The sequence below is a fragment of the Balaenoptera musculus genome, chromosome 1 (genome assembly GCF_009873245.2).
Source record: "Balaenoptera musculus isolate JJ_BM4_2016_0621 chromosome 1, mBalMus1.pri.v3, whole genome shotgun sequence".
NCBI classification, from domain to species: Eukaryota; Metazoa; Chordata; class Mammalia; order Artiodactyla; family Balaenopteridae; genus Balaenoptera; species Balaenoptera musculus.
Window position 1 is genome coordinate 29,030,828 of NC_045785.1, and position 16,757 is coordinate 29,047,584.

At 48.1% G+C, this 16,757-nt stretch overlaps 1 protein-coding gene across 5 annotated transcripts; it reads right to left on the bottom strand.

Annotated features, from left to right (window-relative positions):
- Positions 1–1,182: 1,182 nt before the first annotated feature.
- Positions 1,183–15,504, bottom strand: TRAPPC3 (trafficking protein particle complex 3). 5 transcript variants are annotated; one of them, XM_036828234.1, is made up of 6 exons: positions 15,269–15,403; positions 11,833–12,026; positions 7,723–7,820; positions 7,379–7,478; positions 6,109–6,291; positions 4,878–5,642 (listed from the first exon to the last, which is right to left on the bottom strand). In XM_036828234.1, coding segments are annotated over exons 3-6 (405 nt in total). In that variant the 5' UTR covers positions 7,725–7,820; positions 11,833–12,026; positions 15,269–15,403; the 3' UTR covers positions 4,878–5,522. The 5 variants fall into 5 exon arrangements, with proteins under 5 accessions (XP_036684119.1, XP_036684129.1, XP_036684138.1 ...); XM_036828243.1 differs by having other exon boundaries at positions 11,833–11,989; positions 15,269–15,397; XM_036828224.1 differs by lacking the exons at positions 4,878–5,642; positions 11,833–12,026 and adding an exon at positions 1,183–1,878 and having other exon boundaries at positions 15,269–15,417.
- Between the last annotated feature and the right edge of the window lie 1,253 nt (positions 15,505–16,757).

A 16,757-nucleotide genomic window follows, 5' to 3' on the forward strand; every position in this document is an offset into this window, starting at 1 on the left:
CTGTGGAAATTAAAGTTACCTTAAATATTCTAATCTTATAACAATTTTGCTTCAATCAATGTCTAAATGTGACCACATGTGCCCAGACCACCCAGTGGCCTGCTTGGTGGTTTGGTCGGTTGCGTGGGGTGGGGTGGTGAGCTCCTAGAGGGATGGAGGGCAGAGGACTGTTTTCAGGCCTGGCCTGGCTCAGGAGGGGCTCCTTGGGGGAAAGGTCTGCAGATCACTGAGTCCCTCCCTGGCCTGCTCACACTGAGCAATCCTTCCCCTTCCTCACCTTCCCTCAGACAGCCTGGGAAGCACGGCAGGCCTGGGTGGAGCCTCCTTATACTCCCTCCTGAACAGCTGGGCTGGGGGAGGGCTGGGGGCTGGTGATGCTCAAAGGCAAGGGGAGGCCGGGGCTGGCTTCATGGGCCTGTAGCTCGGAAGGGCTTGGTTTTATGCTCTTGTGGGTCACTTTTTTTTTTTTTTTTAATTTTATTTATTTATTTATTTATTTATTTATGGCTGTGTTGGGTCTTCGTTTCTGTGCGAGGGCTTTCTCTATTTGCGGCAAGTGGGGGCCACTCTTCATCGCGGTGTGCGGGCCTTCTCACTATTGCGGCCTCTCTTGTTGCGGAGCACAGGCTCCAGACGCACAGGCTCAGCAATTGTGGCTCACGGGCCTAGTCGCTCCGCGGCATGTGGGATCCTCCCAGACCAGGGCTCGAACCCGTGTCCCCTGCATTGGCAGGCAGACTCTCAACCACTGCGCCACCAGGGAAGCCCTCGTGGGTCATCTTGAAATTCATAATAATTTTTGAATCAGGGGCTCTGCATTTTCATTTTGCACTGAGCCCGATAAAATATGTAGCTGGGGGAATTTCCTGGTGGCGCAGTGGGTAAGACTCCACGCTCCCAATGCAGGGGGCCTGGGTTCGATCCCTGGTCAGGGAACTAGATCCCACGTGCATGCCACAACTAAGAGTTCGTATGCCACAACTAAGGAGCCCTGGAGCCGCAACTAAGAAGCCCTGGAGCCACAACTAAGGAGACCGCCTTTCGCAACTAAGATCTGGTGCAACCAAATAAATAAATAAATACATATTAAAAAAAAAATATGTAGCTGGTCCCGGTGGAAGCCCACACTGCCCACTCAACCCTCTCCCTATGGGCCCTCCTCACTCCATTCTTACACTCAGCCAACAGTGAATAAAAATTTACTGAGCACCTGCTTTATGCTGAAAGTAGTGCTAGACGCTTGGGGATACAGCAATGAACAATAGAGGCACGACCCTGATTTCGCAAAATTTCCATATGCACACACTCAGACACTGACATATCCACGCACAGCAATTTTGCAAGACAATTCCCCTAATATGTTCATCATAACTGCCAGTTAGGGAACACTCGGCCTATGCCAGGAAATATACATACTTCATTTTGTTTTATCCTCAAAACAGTCAGCAAAGTAGGCATTATTATCCCCATTTTCCAGATGAAAAAACTGAGGCTCAGAGTTCAAATTCTTTGTCCAGAGTCACGTAACTAATAAGTTATGTGCAGAGCTGGGACTTACCCTTGACTCTTATTTTCAACCTCTCCTCTCCTCCCCACCACCACACATGGCTTCAGCTGCTTCCCCATGGATAGAAGCTCCCAGCATCTCCATGTCCCCAGCCCCCAGCTCAGGGCTACATTTCCATTAACTGAAAGAATTCACATACAGACACACTCCCCAAGGAATACAAGGAAACAGTCACCCACTGAAATACACACACATACATATGCAACACAGAATGTACTGGATAAGAGCTTGGTGTCCATTACTGGACTATTTTGGTTCAAGTCCTAAGTCTATTGATACTATGTATTAGCTGTGTATCTCAGTTTTCTTATCTGCAAAATAGGAATAGTGATTGATAGGGTTGTTGTGAGTGCTAAATGAGAAATCCAGGTGAAGTGCTTAGACTCGCACTGGCACATAGTCACTCTGCAATAAATATTAGCTGTTGCTATGAATAACATTTGTCTGCACTCACTCACACATGCTGTCATGCTCATCACACCGTCTTCCCAGCCCTCCTCTAGCCTGGCTCGGTCCTAGATGCCCTCATGGCTGACAGTCCAGGCCCCCAGAGCCCAGAGGGTTGGGGGGTGAGGGAGTTGCCCCTCACCAGCTCTGGGTCCACCAGAGAATGCTTCCTGGAGGAGGCCTCTAGCCAAGCAGGTTAGGTGAGCCAGACTGAGTTAGGAGGGTGCTGCCCTGTGCCTCGGCTCCCTCCATTATTCCTTACAACACCCAAGCCCTCAACTCTACTGCAGCGCCCTCCCCCCACCCCCTTCCCCACAGTAGAAACGTTCCTCTCCTGCCGCCAGAAGCGTAAATTGCCCCCAGGAATGCGCTGCATCCCACAGCTCTCCTGGCAGTGGCCAGCGGCTGTCCTGGGGTCAGGCCTGGCCCTACATCAAAGGCTGGGGATTGGTTAACAGCGAGGCTCCTTGCCTGCCGCCACCCTCCCCTCCCCTCCCACCGGCCCTCTGGCTTCCAGGGAACAGCACATGGTAGCATTTAAGCTCCAGGAGGGAGAACGGGAGGATGCTTTTCCTGCACCCACCACCCCCAGCCATTCACAATGAACTGCTTGTTAGGAGACTGTTTTAACTTTACTTAGCGCAATTTCTGCTCCCGGGCCTCTCTTGCCACCTCCTTCTCAGACCTGGATGCCCAGTACAAACGTAGGGGCAGCCAATCCACCAGAGAAAGGTGTAACCTGAATATGGAAATGTCACTGGTGCGAGTCCGGGGCAGGAACAGGACTCTCTTACGTCAGGGGAACAGGGCTGGTGCTCTGGTCTCGACTCAGGAAGTAAGGGGGGGTTGGTTAGGTGAGGGCTCAGAGCTAGCTCGTCCAACTCAGGAGGCCAGCATGAGAGTTTGGGGTGTGAATGGAAGCCAGTGACTTCTTAGCCAACGTGTTCTTTCCAGCGCCCTGGGTTCAATAGGCAGGCCCTTAGCCAGGCAGCCATGTGAGCTTTGTTCTCTGGTCCCATGGTTGTGACTAAAGAAAAGGGGCACTTTCAGGCTCTGACCAGCCTCTGAGATTTACTCCATCAGGTGCATCTTCTGGCAAATTCTGAAAACCAGGGATCCAATAGTAACTCTCTGGGACAGTACAGTGGTGGTCTGGAGACCCCTGGTGGCCAAAGGCTGCAGAGCAAGGCCTTTCCTTAGAGCTCTGCCCAGGCAGCGCCAAGTCCAAAGGCCACCAGCATGGACTACTCCAGCCACCCAGGCTCTTTGGGAACCCCCCCGCACCCCCGGTTAGTCAGGCCCTCCCATACAGCCAGGCAAACCTGCCCCATCCTGCTGGCTGTGCCAGTACATCATGAATGGGGAATGGCCTAGCCTGGGGGTTGCGGGGTGTGGTGTCCCAGCCTCAGTCATAGTAAAGCAAAGGGATATGTAATCTACAGTTAATTAACTTCAGGGGTGGGGGACCAGCTGTTGGGTAGCTGGGCCTTGTATGTTTGGCTCATCTGGGGAGAGGATGAGGTGATGTTCCCAACAGCTCACAGCCCTCAGCCCTTTCCCTTCCCTTAGCCCCTGGGTGCACATCACACAATTGTGGGGTTGTAACCGCGAGAACTCACCAAGGGGGCTTTGTTTCCACAGCTTGCCGACCCTGTAACGTTGCCCAAGTTAAATTCTGGGAAAGGAAATATCCAAAACCTCACGCCATACAAACAGCTGCTGGGAAGTTGGTTGTGGTCTGGGAGGAGAGGAAGGGCAAGGGCCCCCCTGGAGAAAGAAAGGGTGGTGCAGCTCACTTTTCTTGGCAGGGTCCAGACACCACTCAACATTTTCCACATCTGGGGCCCAGCCTTCGTTCCCTTAATCTCTCCTTCATTCACTCAAACTCTGGTGTGACTGGACCCAGCATTGATGGGCGCTGAGTATGCAGTTGACCAAAATGGGATGCCTGCCCTGGGGCCCCCAATTGTACCTGGAGGGGGAGGTAAAGAGGCTCAGAGAAGGATGGGATCCCTATACTCGGGGACACAAAAGTGATCTTTCCTCTCCTCAGCGGCTTAACCCAGCTGGAGGAGGTAGGCCGTGTGCTCTGGTGCCCCAGGACCCTTGTCCTAACCTTTATGACCAAGACACACTTCAAGCACAATACTCCCCTCATCTCAGGCCTGCCTACTAACCTCGGGGAAGGCCTGGGGCTCTGTTTCACCCCAACAGCCTGAGACCTCAAGGCCCTAGGCCATCCCCAAGAACAGTGCTACCAAATATGGCCTGACGACCTCTGATCGCTCCCTTTAAAAGCTATCCTAAGCTCTGTGACACTGAGAGGGAGCCGCAGGCCTGCTCCCCCACCCTCCCACAGTGCGAACCAGGCATCACGGTTAAGAACGCGGGCTTTGGAGTTTGGCTGGGGCTTTGAACCCCAGCTTTTCCACTTACTAGCTGTATGACCTTGGGCAACTTGGGCCCTCCTCCTAAAAATTGAATTGTGAATTAGATGATACATACAAAGTGCTCGGTACAGTGATGACACATGGTAAGCACTCAAAAAATGGCACCCCAATACCAAGCTTTACATGGTCTTTCTAGCCAAATCCTCCAACTTGGTGGCCAAGGGCCCAGGATAGTCCATTTTAGGCATGTCTGGGGTAATGGTCTGCTTCTAGTTTTTGCTACAGACAGTAGACTCAAAAATGACTCTGAAGGGGCCTCATTTGCTCCCAGGTTTCCCAGACTCTCTGGTCGGTGGGAAGAAGCCATTCCTAGACCAGATGAAATCAAGGTAGGGCACAGGAACTTTTAGCAGGTCTCCTCACCCCACCGTAACAAAATTCCCAAGGCTGAGCAGAGAGAAAACATGACATGATTGGGATTTCACTCAAGAATGTGTCTTTATTGAAGAACTTGCAAGAAAAAAAGATGGACCCTCTATAAAAAGAGGAGATGTTGCCTCCAAACAGCAGGGAGGAAACAGAGACCTGGGTGGCTTCCCAGAAGTCAATGTTTCTGGCATGACTGGTTCCCCTTTCCTGGCAAGCACTACAGTGTGTCACACTACAGCTAGCAAATCCAACCCACCACTCCCAGCTTCTCCTCCCCTGTCCCAATGAATCCTGGATTCCCTACGGCCATTCATCAATGACTTTCTGAAGACCCAGGGACAAATGTGCTAGGCTTGCCTCTTAATGGGGTCAAAGTGTGTTCTACTTTGGAAAATTCAAACAGGAATGTAGAATGGTTTGAGCTCTTTCTAGTCCCACCAAGGATGACTACATCCAGCCCCTTTGAAGGGAAAGGGAGCAAAGAATTTCCCTCCTGAATGTGCACACTTGTAGGGTAAATGGACTATATCACAGTCCGCTCTTTATTAACATGGAGAAGGGAAACAAGGTTAGAAGAATATATAACATCCGTGTTAAACAGTCACTGAATTCTAGAGGGCAGAGGGAGCATTGAGGCTTTCTGACTCCAACAAGTGCTCCTGCTGGTTACCCTGAAGTCCTGGGGATGGTCATTCCTCTCCAGCTGGGAGGTTGTCCTCAATCCGCCTGATGAACCTCATCCGGATTTCTGTCACACCGTCTCCTTTCAGGGTGTCCTGGACAAATTTGGCCTCCACAGCCATCTGGACCTGGGGGACAGTGCAAAAATGAAGGGGCGGCTGCCTAGCCACAGCCTCTGGGAAACCACCAGGGATGGAGCTATAACTGTCTCATCCACAGTAGCCTAAACAAGGGGGCTGGTTTCCACGTGGACAAGATTGCCAGTTTCTGTGCAGAAGGCAGTGGCCCCCACCCAATAAGGGAGACTTAGCAAAGAACACTCACAAATCAAACTGTCACCAAATAAGCCAATCTGGGAACAGATGTTCCCGGGCTCTGAGGGCTGAGCGCACCACCTCCCAGCCTAGCAGGGAGCATCAACACCACGTGGAGATTTCCAACTTGGATCCTACACTTGGCAGCTTCACCGCCTCAGGCAGCGAAGCACTGGGGTGAGCTAAAAGCCTTTATTTCACTCTCCCATTCATTCGTTCAAACATTTATTAAGACCCTACTACATTTCAGGTGTCTCAGAAGGTAAAGAGCTGCACTCACCATCTCCAAGGCTCCTCGCAACACCCCACACAAGAGATTGGAATAAATAAGGGATGAGTGGTTATCAGGAAGTTCCACAAAGTCCACCAAGGGATTATTTTCCAAAATGAGGGAGAATTCGTCACCAGCTGGGCTCCAATTGGTGATGCTTGGAGTGATGCCCAAGTACATCTTGAACGCCACCTGTCAAAAAACACACAATGGCACTATGAGGAAGAGCAGTAGGGGCTGTACAACAGGGAAGGTGATGTGATGGGACCACCAAGGGGAACTAAATGGTTCAGGAAAAAAATTGTGGCCTCTGCAAGACATTGAAGCTTCAGGTATTCAAGGCAAAAAAGGAAAAGCAACTGTGCACAATTCCACACCCTTCTCCTTCAAGGCATCATACAATTAGGTGACAACTTGCTGACTACCTGCACTTCTTAGTGGAAAGGAGCACTGATCTTCTGACAGGGGTGGCTGCCCTGAACCAGCATCTAACCACAGAGAGGTCCCAACACACTTTCCTGTCCTCTCTCTCTGCTATCTGAACCCTTATTCTAACACCACAAAGCTATAGGTGTTATATCATTTATCATTAACCCTATAATATATAACACTAATATTATTAATAGCAGACATTTTCTATATACACTCTACAATAAGGGCATTCATTTTACCTGAATGCTCATGTTCATTTTTTCATTTACTCCTTACAGAAACCCTATGAGGTAGCTCTTATTTTCTTCATTTTAAAGATGAGGTAACTGGTAATTAAAGAAGTTAAAAATAACTTACCTAAGAACTACTAAATATTGGAGCCAGAATTTGAAGCCAGGTTTGTCTGTATTCTTTATTTTTTTTTCCCTAAGATTTTTTTTTTTTTTGAATGTGGACCATACTTCCCCGGCAGTCCAGTGGTTAAGACTTCGCCTTCCAATGAAGGGGGCGCGGGTTCAATCCCTGGTCGGGGAGCTAAGATCCCATATGCCTCATGGCCAGGTCTGTCTATATTCTTAACCCCCATGCTACTCTGCTACATCTGCACAGTTGAAGAGATCTGGGTTTGATTTTAGTGGGTCTTTAATCCACAGGGATGATCCCAACCAACCATTCTTCCCTTTTTCATAATCTGTGCTATTCCTAAACCACCAGGAAGGCTTCTTTGGTCCAAACAGCTGCCTAGCTATTCTTCTGGAATAATAAGGGCCTTTCTAAGGGAGCGAGTGGTAAGCAGTGCCTTCCAATGACAATCCTTCGGTATGGCCAGGTGGCCCAGGATAATGACCTTGGCAATGACATCTGCAGTTTCCCGAAAGTCATGGCACCTCCCGACATTTGACCGTGCCAAGAAATCTTCAATCAGTCGGACTCCGATGTTATAGCCCCTGGGAAAGAAATGAGAGAACAGACTATATTATGCGGTCTGAATGTCTTATGTCTGAATATAAGGCTGTTGGTGGTAAAGGGAAAACGAGGACAATCCCAAAACATCCCAATAAATAAGCAGTGGAAACTGTACCCAAAGTGTTGGTAACGAGAGTGAACCCTGTTCTGGGCTCTAAGGAACGACGTAGATTCGGTGTGCTCAGGAGTCCCATTACTGTCTCTCCCACAGAGGAGCTCACTCACATTTTGTCCAGCTGTTTATTCACATCTTCATCATTTTCATAGTCCTTGCACAGCTGGGTGACTAGAGCCCCATAGGTCAGGGTGAAGAGCTCAGAGCTCTAAAAGAGATTCAAAAGGCAGTCAGGACCAAGCCACACAAAAGAGAAAGTTTGGTGAGAGTCTGGATCAGCCTCAATGCAACTGTCAGAATTCAAAGGAAGGTTACTGTGTCTGGTGGGAAAGACCATCACCCACTGTGGAGTAGCCAAAGAATTTAGCTCCCTAGGGTCAATGTGTCAGGGCTGAAACTAGACCCACTACAAAACGGGCTGTGAAAGGTACCTCATGCACTGAGCAGTCACCCTTCCAACACACCAAGGTGGACTTCTGCTGACCCAGGATCCCACCACAGCTGCCAAGCCTAACTGCACTCCCAAGGCCCCATCCAGGAGCAGCAGAGGTCCCAGGGGGAAGTAAGGAAGTACCAGATGAAGTCCACTGCACTAATGATAACCCTCTAAGTCACCAACATGGGAAAAAATAATGTTTCTCTTGACACATAGCTAAAGTGTTTGCGGGAAAGGGATAACTCTGAAAGGAACACAATCTTTTGTGTACCTGGAACACAATACTGACCTGGACTGGTTTCTATTACAACCACAGTTAAAAGCACAGAAACTCTCAGATAAAGAATCCTGTCACCTACTTACCAAAAAGCAGAGAGATGTGGAAGGTGAAAGGAACAGCAAATATCAAGACTACAGAATAAAAGCAGCAGCTTGGGGGAAAGGTATTATCGGAGTTAAACAAAGTGAGAAACGTGTTAGCAGCACATTTGGATCAATGTACTCATACAGAAACACGGCTGAAAAATCAAGATTGCTACCCAACCAGCCCTTTCTGAATGGAGGCTTGTCAGACTCGGAGCAGAGCACCTTTCTGTCTGCAAGTCTTCTGGGGAAGAAAGTACAACTAACATTAAGGCCCAGGCTCCCACGACCCAACGCTCCTCACCTCATCCCCACGGCCTGGTGATGAGGTCACTGCAAGAATAATAACGTGAGGGGCTTCCTTGGTGGCACAGTGGTTAAGAATCCGCCTGCCAATGCAGGGGACACAGGTTCAAGCCTGGTCTGGGGAAGATCCCACATGCCACGGAGCAACTAAGGCCGTGCACCATAACTACTGAGCCTGTGCTCTAGAGCCTGCAAGCCACAATTACTGAACCCACGTGCCACAACTACTAAAGCCCGTGCACCTAGAGCCTGTGCTCCACAACAAGAGAAGCCACCGCAATGAGAAGCCCACGCACCACAATGAAGAGTAGCCCCCGCTCGCTGCAACTAGAGAAAGCCCGCGTGCAGCAATGAAGACCCAACGCAGCCAAAAATAAATAATAAATAAAACAAATAAAATTTTTAAAAAAAGAATAATAATGTGAATGCCTTTTGCTTACATACTACATTCTATTTTTCATTATCTCATTTTTCACCCCACAATAACTCTGTAAAGCAGAAAGGGCAGAAACTAATCTCATTTTAGAGATGAGGAAACTGAGCCTCAGAATGGTTCAGTAATTTGTCCAAGGACAGATAATTATTATTTTTATTTTTAAAATATTTATTTATTTATTATTAATTTTGGCTGCGTCACGTGGGATGTTTCATTGCGGCGGACAGGCTTCTCTCTACTTGTGGTGCTCAGGCTCAGTAGTTGCGGCATGTGGGCTTAGCTGTCCCACAGCATGTAGGATCTTAGTTCCCCAACCAGGGATTGAACTCATGTCCCCTGCATTGGAAGGCGGATTCTTAACCACTGGACCACCAGGGAAGTCCCCAAGGGACAGCTAACTATTGACAAAAGTAATTTGGGGGGACGAAAACCAGGAGCTTCTAAGCTGATGTTCATTCTGTCCACTGTTCCCCACAACTGCAATATTAATAAATCTCCCCTAAAAAACAAACAAATAAAAGGTAGTTGTACCAGGGAGTCAAAGAGAATCAGTTTCAGGATAAGTAAGCTCTTTGAATTCAACTAAAACAGATCAGGGTGTCTCCAAGAGACCATATACCAAATATGGCAATTAAAGGGAAGCTATTAAGGAGGAGAATAATTTTTAGTAAAGTTAAGGGTTTGGCACTAGAATGGCTTAGGCATGAATGGATGGAGACAATCCAGCAGTAACCAGTCCATAGAGTTGGCACCACGGCATTAAATCAGGAGAGTTTTCCTTCCATTATTAATGAGTCCTTGGATGGAGACTCCAAGAGCCTCAGCCCACCATGATGCCAAGTAACATGCATATCATGATGTTACCAAGCACTTTATACATGCAGCAGCCCCCAGTTTACCAATAAGAAAAATCAAGGTCCTAAATATATCTGTTGGTGGTCACAGAATCAATACGCCTGGGATCTGGGAATAGGGTCCCTGATGCAGGTTCTCCACACCCTCTCTTAATTTGTATGTCTATCTCCATCTTCAGTTATGAACCAAGCCTACTTGGAATAGTGCATGACATAAATATACAACTTAAAGGTCTTCAGACTTTAAAAATAGGAATGAGCTGTTGTATAGAAAAAACCATTCATTCAAAGTTTACTCTGTACCAGGAACTACCTAACAGGAAGGAAAGAGGTAATAAACTGAATAAATAAAATAAATGGTTTGCCAGATGGTGAAAAGTGCTATGGAGGAAAATAAGCACAAAAGGAGATTAGGGAGTATTTATGTTTACCTATATGTGTGTGGGGGGGGGTTCAGTTTTAGATAGGGTAGTCAGAGAAGGCCTGATTAAGATAGTATTTGTGCAAAGACCTAAAGGTAGTAAGGGTATCTGGGTGAAAAAATTTGAGGCAGTAAGTGTAAGGCCCTGAGGTGGGAGTATGTCTGACATGCATGAGAAACAGCTAGGAGACCAGTGTGATTAGACAGGAGTAAACACAAGAGAGAACAGAAGAGGAAGTCAGAAAAATAACAAGAGGTTGCAGAGTCTGAAGACCCTTATAACTTAAGGTTCCATGGGACCTTAAAGGTCAGCCAATTCAACCAGTCCCATTTCTTCACTGAACATAAGCACATTCTTCCAACAAAAACATGAATCTCTTCTGCAAAACTTCTACTTTCAGGCTGCTTTAATTATGTTTAATAATAATGATCACTAACATTTATAAAACTTTCAGAGTGTCTTCACAGATACTTACTGAGCTTTATAACAACCATGAGAGGTTAGCAAAACAAACATTATTTATCCCCATTTTACAGGAGATAGGTTAAGTAACTGAGACTCAGTCTTCTTAGAGTTGAGCACTGTCCTGTAAGTTATTATGTCCAAAAAAAAAAAGGTATGTCATCCTAAGCCACTGCTTAATCTCCCTGAACATCAGCTTTTCCCATCTGTACAATGGTGATAATATTATCTGCCCTTCAGGGTTATCAATGAGATAATATGTGTAGAGTACCTGCTGCACAGTACCTACTCAAGATATAGATATTGTGGGACTTCCCTGACTTTCATGGAGTGGTTAAGACTCCGCGCTTCCACGGAAGGGGGCACGGGTTCGATCCCACATACTGCTCACCAAAAAAAAAAAGTAGATATTGTTATTTTTGTTCTTAAACTGGTTCTCTGTGGTGTGGTGCCAGAAAGCACCCTGAACTAGGTTCAAAGAGGGAGATTCTGAATCGCTATAAAGAACTTTAAAACAATTAGTAAGGCATATAGAAGGATGCTCGGTTTATAGTCGGAAGACCTGGTTCTGAGTATGGACTTGTCACTAGTTGTGAGACTTTACCCAAGTCACTTCACTTTGCTAAACTTCAATCTTCTCCAACAAAAACAGTAACAGTGAAATATGTCATGCCAATCACAGGGTTGGTAGGAGGGTCTAATGAGATCCTGGACTTAAAGATGCTTTGCAGACCAAGAAACCACAAGAGTGGTTTCATACTGGCAAAGCCAAGTACTTCAGGCACAACCTGAGCAGAGTAAGCCAAGTCCTACACTCAGGTAAGCTACTGCACAGTTTTCAGGAGGCTTGCAGTCAGTGCCCCAAACAAAACATCAAAACTCCTTAAGGGGCTGATCTTTTGAGCTAATGCTCCAAGATACTTATTAAGAGTCATACTTACTATTTTTGCCAACACAAATAATCCAGTGTGACTGCTCCCCAGCAGCCGGGGAAGGAAGGTCAGTGACAGGATTGAGTCCACCCCTCTTTTGTCACTCTCCAGCCTCCTGTCATGGAGATTCTGAGTGCTGCTACTCAAGTAGTAACTCACCTGAGCTCTGGAGAATAGAGTCACAACACAAAAGAAGGGCAGGCCTAAACACACAAAGGTTAATATCTTTACTAATAAGGATGCTTGTATGGTGACCATTTTGCAGTGTATAGTAATACCGAATCACTATGTTGTGCACATGGAACTAATATAGTGTTGTAGATAAACTATACTTCAATTAAAACAAAAAGCATGGGCTTCCCTGGTGGCACAGTGGTTGAGAATCCGCCTGCCAATGCAGGGAACACGGGTTCGAGCCCTGGTCTGGGAAGATCCCACATGCCGCGGAGCAACTAAGCCCGTGAGCCACAACTACTGAGCCCATGTGCCGCACCTACGGAAGCCCACACGCCTACAGCCTGTGCTCCACAACGAGAGAAGCCACTGCAATGAGAAACCCGTGCACCGCAACGAAGAGTAGCCCCGGCTCTCCGCAACTAGAGAAAGCCCGCGCGCAGCAACGAACACCCAACACAGCCAAAAATAAATAAATAAAAATAAAATAAAATAAAATAAAATAAAATAAACAAAAAAAACAAAAAGGATGCTGGGAATTCCCTGGCGGTCCAGTGGTTAGGACTCTGTGCTTTCATTGCAGGGGGCACAGGTTCGGTCCCTGGTTGGAGAACTAGGATCCCACAAGCACGGCAGAAAAAAGAAAAAGCTTGCTAGCTGACATTTACTGAGTGTCAACTGTGTTCTTAGGTGCACTATCACACTGGTAGCTTTACATGCGATACCTCAGTTAATCCTCAGAACAACCCTATTATATAGATACTATTATTACCTTTTTAGTGGGAGTTTCCTAGTGGCCTAACAGTTGGGATTCCAGGCTTTCACTGCCATGGCCCGGGTTCAATCCCTGGTCGGGGAACTGAAATCCCGCAAGCTGCTTGGTGTGGCCGAAAATAAATAAAGATGGTGAAACTGATGCTCAGAACAATGAAGACACTTGGCCTAGGTCACACAAGTAAGCAGTGAAGCCAGGACTCAATCCCAGACAGTACCATACTTCTGTGTTGTGTATTTTTCCACCTCTCTCATAGAGTATGTGCTTCTCAAGGTTAGGGACTAGGGCTTCATCTCTGCATTTCCCACAATGCTTTGCACAGAGCTGGGACTCAGGAAGTTTGCTAGACAAATAGGCTGTTTCTATTTGCACAGACAAAAAGCAGAGATCTAATTACTTGGGCATATTAACCATTTAAGTTTTGGAAGGCTTAAGTGGGAACACAGTAATTAGCAGAAGGTTGGGATGACTGGGAAGTGGGCTGCTAGAGGGGGAGACTCCAAAGGCAGAGAGGAAAGAAGGGGAGCATGTCAGAACCAGGTGGCTACACAGAGGATCATGTGACAAGCCTCGAGTGGGTACCAATAGGAATTGAATGACAGGATGCACCAAACCTTCATGTCATTCATTCAATATAGATTGCCTAGTGCCAAGCATCATTCTAGGTGCTGGGAATGGAGCAGTGAACAAACCAACCCCTGCCCTCATGGAGTTTACATTCTCATGGGAGAGACTGAAAATAAACAAGTAAGTATAGAATTTATAATGAAATATTTTAAATGAAATAGACAGTGCTTGAAGAGAAAAAGAGTACAGTAAGAGGACAGAGAACTAGTCAGGTGGTCAGGGAAGCCCTCTTTGAGAAGATGATATCTGAGTAACTGAATGAGGTGAGGAGTAGCTAGCTACTCTCTGGGGAAAGAAGTTCCAAGCAGAGACTACAGCAGTAGCAAAAGCTTTGAGGCCGGAATGCACTGCTGCCCTCCCTAATTCCCTCACTTCACCAAAACTGAGTGAATACTGAGGGCTGCAGGGGTGGGGGGGGTGGGGGGTGGAGACTGAAGGTTCCTGCTAAAATGGTATTAAAAGTTTCAATATTGGTTTCAGGTTTTTAAAAAAAAGTGCAAAAAAGAGCTAGATATGAAAACTAAACAGGAAGACTTCTCATATCCATTCATATCATAGGAGGTAATCCTAGGGAGATATTAATCCTAATACTTAATCCTAGGGAGGTATTACTGTCCCCATTTCATAGATAAGGAAATTGAGGACCAATGAGAATTCCAACCGATATCCATGCTTTTTCCCCTACATGACATTGTTGCCTAGCAAAATATTCTCTCCTTCTTCTTTTTAACTCAGTATTTCCTCCAAAACAGGAATTCACAGAGTATCTTCGCAGGCCCACAAATCCTCCCCAAATGTAAGTAAATGTCTCTGTATATGTTTGTCTATTTACTATTTCTGCGGAGAAGATCCACAGCTCTCATCAACTTTTCAAAAGGGATCTGAGAGAGAAAAAGTACAGTACTACTCTGGAGTAATAGGGCCTCCTGCTGCCCATTTTTGGTGGCTGTTCCTTGTATAAGATGCAAAGGTGTGAGGGGAGTTTAGTCATCCCCTCTAGAGCTGAGTGTCAACAAAAGGCCCATGGTCTGCCCTGCATGCAACCTTCAATAACTCAGTCTGTAAACTGGAAAACAAAGACAAATGGGCAATTCTGGAGGAAATAAGAATATGCCAAAGAAAAGGAACACCTGTCAAGAAGTCCCCTCAGTTTGGATAAAAACATCATCCACGTTACTTTCCAGGCCCAGTCCCCATCTGCAGCCAAACTTCATAGGACTAGATGGTGTCCCACTATTCCCAGGACAAGAAGGGAGCCTCCCCGCCATTCGCCAGAGGGAGAGCACTTACTCCCTACTCTGGCCCACCCCTTACACTTGCTTTCTGGCAAAACCAGTATCTGAGTGTGAGAGACATTACGGTCTAGTAGTCTGAAGCATTAGCTTTGGGGTCAGAGAGACATGGGTTCAAATCCTAACTCTTCCTAGCTGTAAATCTGGGCCAGTTATGCAACCTCTCTGAGCTTTAAAATGGCGATAACATTATCCACCTGAGAGAGTTATTTTGCGGATTAAATGATAACGGACGTAAAATGCCAGGCCCAGTACCTAACACACAGTAAGAGAGCAACAGTGGGAGTTACTGTTATTGCCGCCGTCGTTGTTGGTCTTGCACTCAACTGCACTCGGGGGAGGGGTCTCCGAGCTACTCCAGGGGCCCTCCAACCTGCCTCAGACGCGGGACCACCCCGGAGCGATTCTCCGCTTTCAACCCACCAAGGAGCCTCCTCCTCCTTCCTTCCAGCGGAACCACCCCCTCCCAGCGCTAGCAGAAGGAGCTTTCCCAGTTGCGACTCACGCCCCGCGCCGGGCCCCTTCCTCAGAACACCTCCATTCCGCCCCGCCCGCCGAGGTCACACGCTCCGGTTACCATTTTCTTGCTCTCGGTGCCACGGTTCGCCTGCCTCGACATGGTGCCGGCCGCCTTGCCCCACCACAACACAGACCCACTCGGTGACCCCTTCTAACACCGCTGGACCCAGTTAGCGGCCCCTCAACATTCGGTATTGACCGGCACCAACTCACCGCGCCTGCGCAGCCTGCCGCGGGGCACCACGGGACTCGTGGTCCGGCCGACGAGGGTAATTCCCGCCCAGGAAACGTCGGACTACAACACCCAACAGCCCCACTGGCAGCACCGGCTCTTAATGTAGTAGGACTACAACTCCCAGAGTGCTCCGCGCACAGCGGACTCCTGGAGCCTGGCTCCCCCATGGGCTGCGTTATGGCCGCTGGGTGGCGTCCGCAGCTTGCCGTAATCCTGTATCATCCACACACTTCCTTTTCCTCCCCACCACCCCAACCCCTCCACCCCCCCACCTCCACTCAGTGATGCTCCGCAAATTCCTCTCTCGCCGAGGATGGTCTTGGAAAGTCCCTCTTTCAAACTAGCTTCTTCCGCTGTTGCTGCAATTCAGAGCCAGAAGCTCCCAGGATGTCCCAGAGAACTGGCCATGGCTCATACACAGATCTGGCTTCTTCTTTACAAAAATATTCAATGATCACCTACTACGTGCCAAGCATTTCGTCAGTGGTTTTCTCTTCAAACTGTCATCTGTCTCCAAACCCCAAACGCAGCCAGCACCTGCATCCTACCATTGTGGCCTCCTGATGAAATATCCAGGGTGATAAAGTTCGGGTCACTTTCTCCCTCTCCCTCCCCTAGAACAAGTACACAGCCTGGTTCCCAGAAAAGAAAGATCACCGGTGTTTGTAGCAGTCAGTCCTGGATTTTAATCCCAGCTTTGCCATTTTAGGCAAATTGCTGGATCTCTCTCAGTTGTTGTGAAGATTGGTGAGACATGTATGCAGGCACTTGGCACAAAGTAAATGTGCATTCCCTTTCTTCCAGCCACTCTCTAAAAACACAGCCCAGCAAACAGGCCCCAGAAATACCAGGGGAATGTGCTGGCCGCACCCTCACCCATCACCAAGGGGAAGTCTTACAGTCAGTCCCCGGCTATAGCTCTTTGGTTGCAGCCCCAGCCATCCCTGGCTGGTCAATTCTGAGAGGGCTTGGCTGGGAGTCCCTGAGCACCCTCTCCTCACTTAGGAGAGCCTGACTCTGCGGCAGCTCCATTCTAGCCCCTAGCCTTCACCATGACAACCAGCTTGCCCAGACGTGAGCCATCCTGGCTATCCTGGCTGGGGGAGTTGGGGGGTGGGCAGCAGGCTGCTCAGCCTGAAAGCCAGCACCCAAGATTCCCCCAGTCCGTCCCTCCCGTGCAGGACCAATCATTATTATACTCTTCTCCCTGTGGCACAGACATTCTGGGGCCTTCCTAGAGGCAGTGACCTTTGACTCTCCCTCCTGTGTCAGTGCCTTGGCTGAGGGTTCTGGGAAGGAACATGAGGGTCGG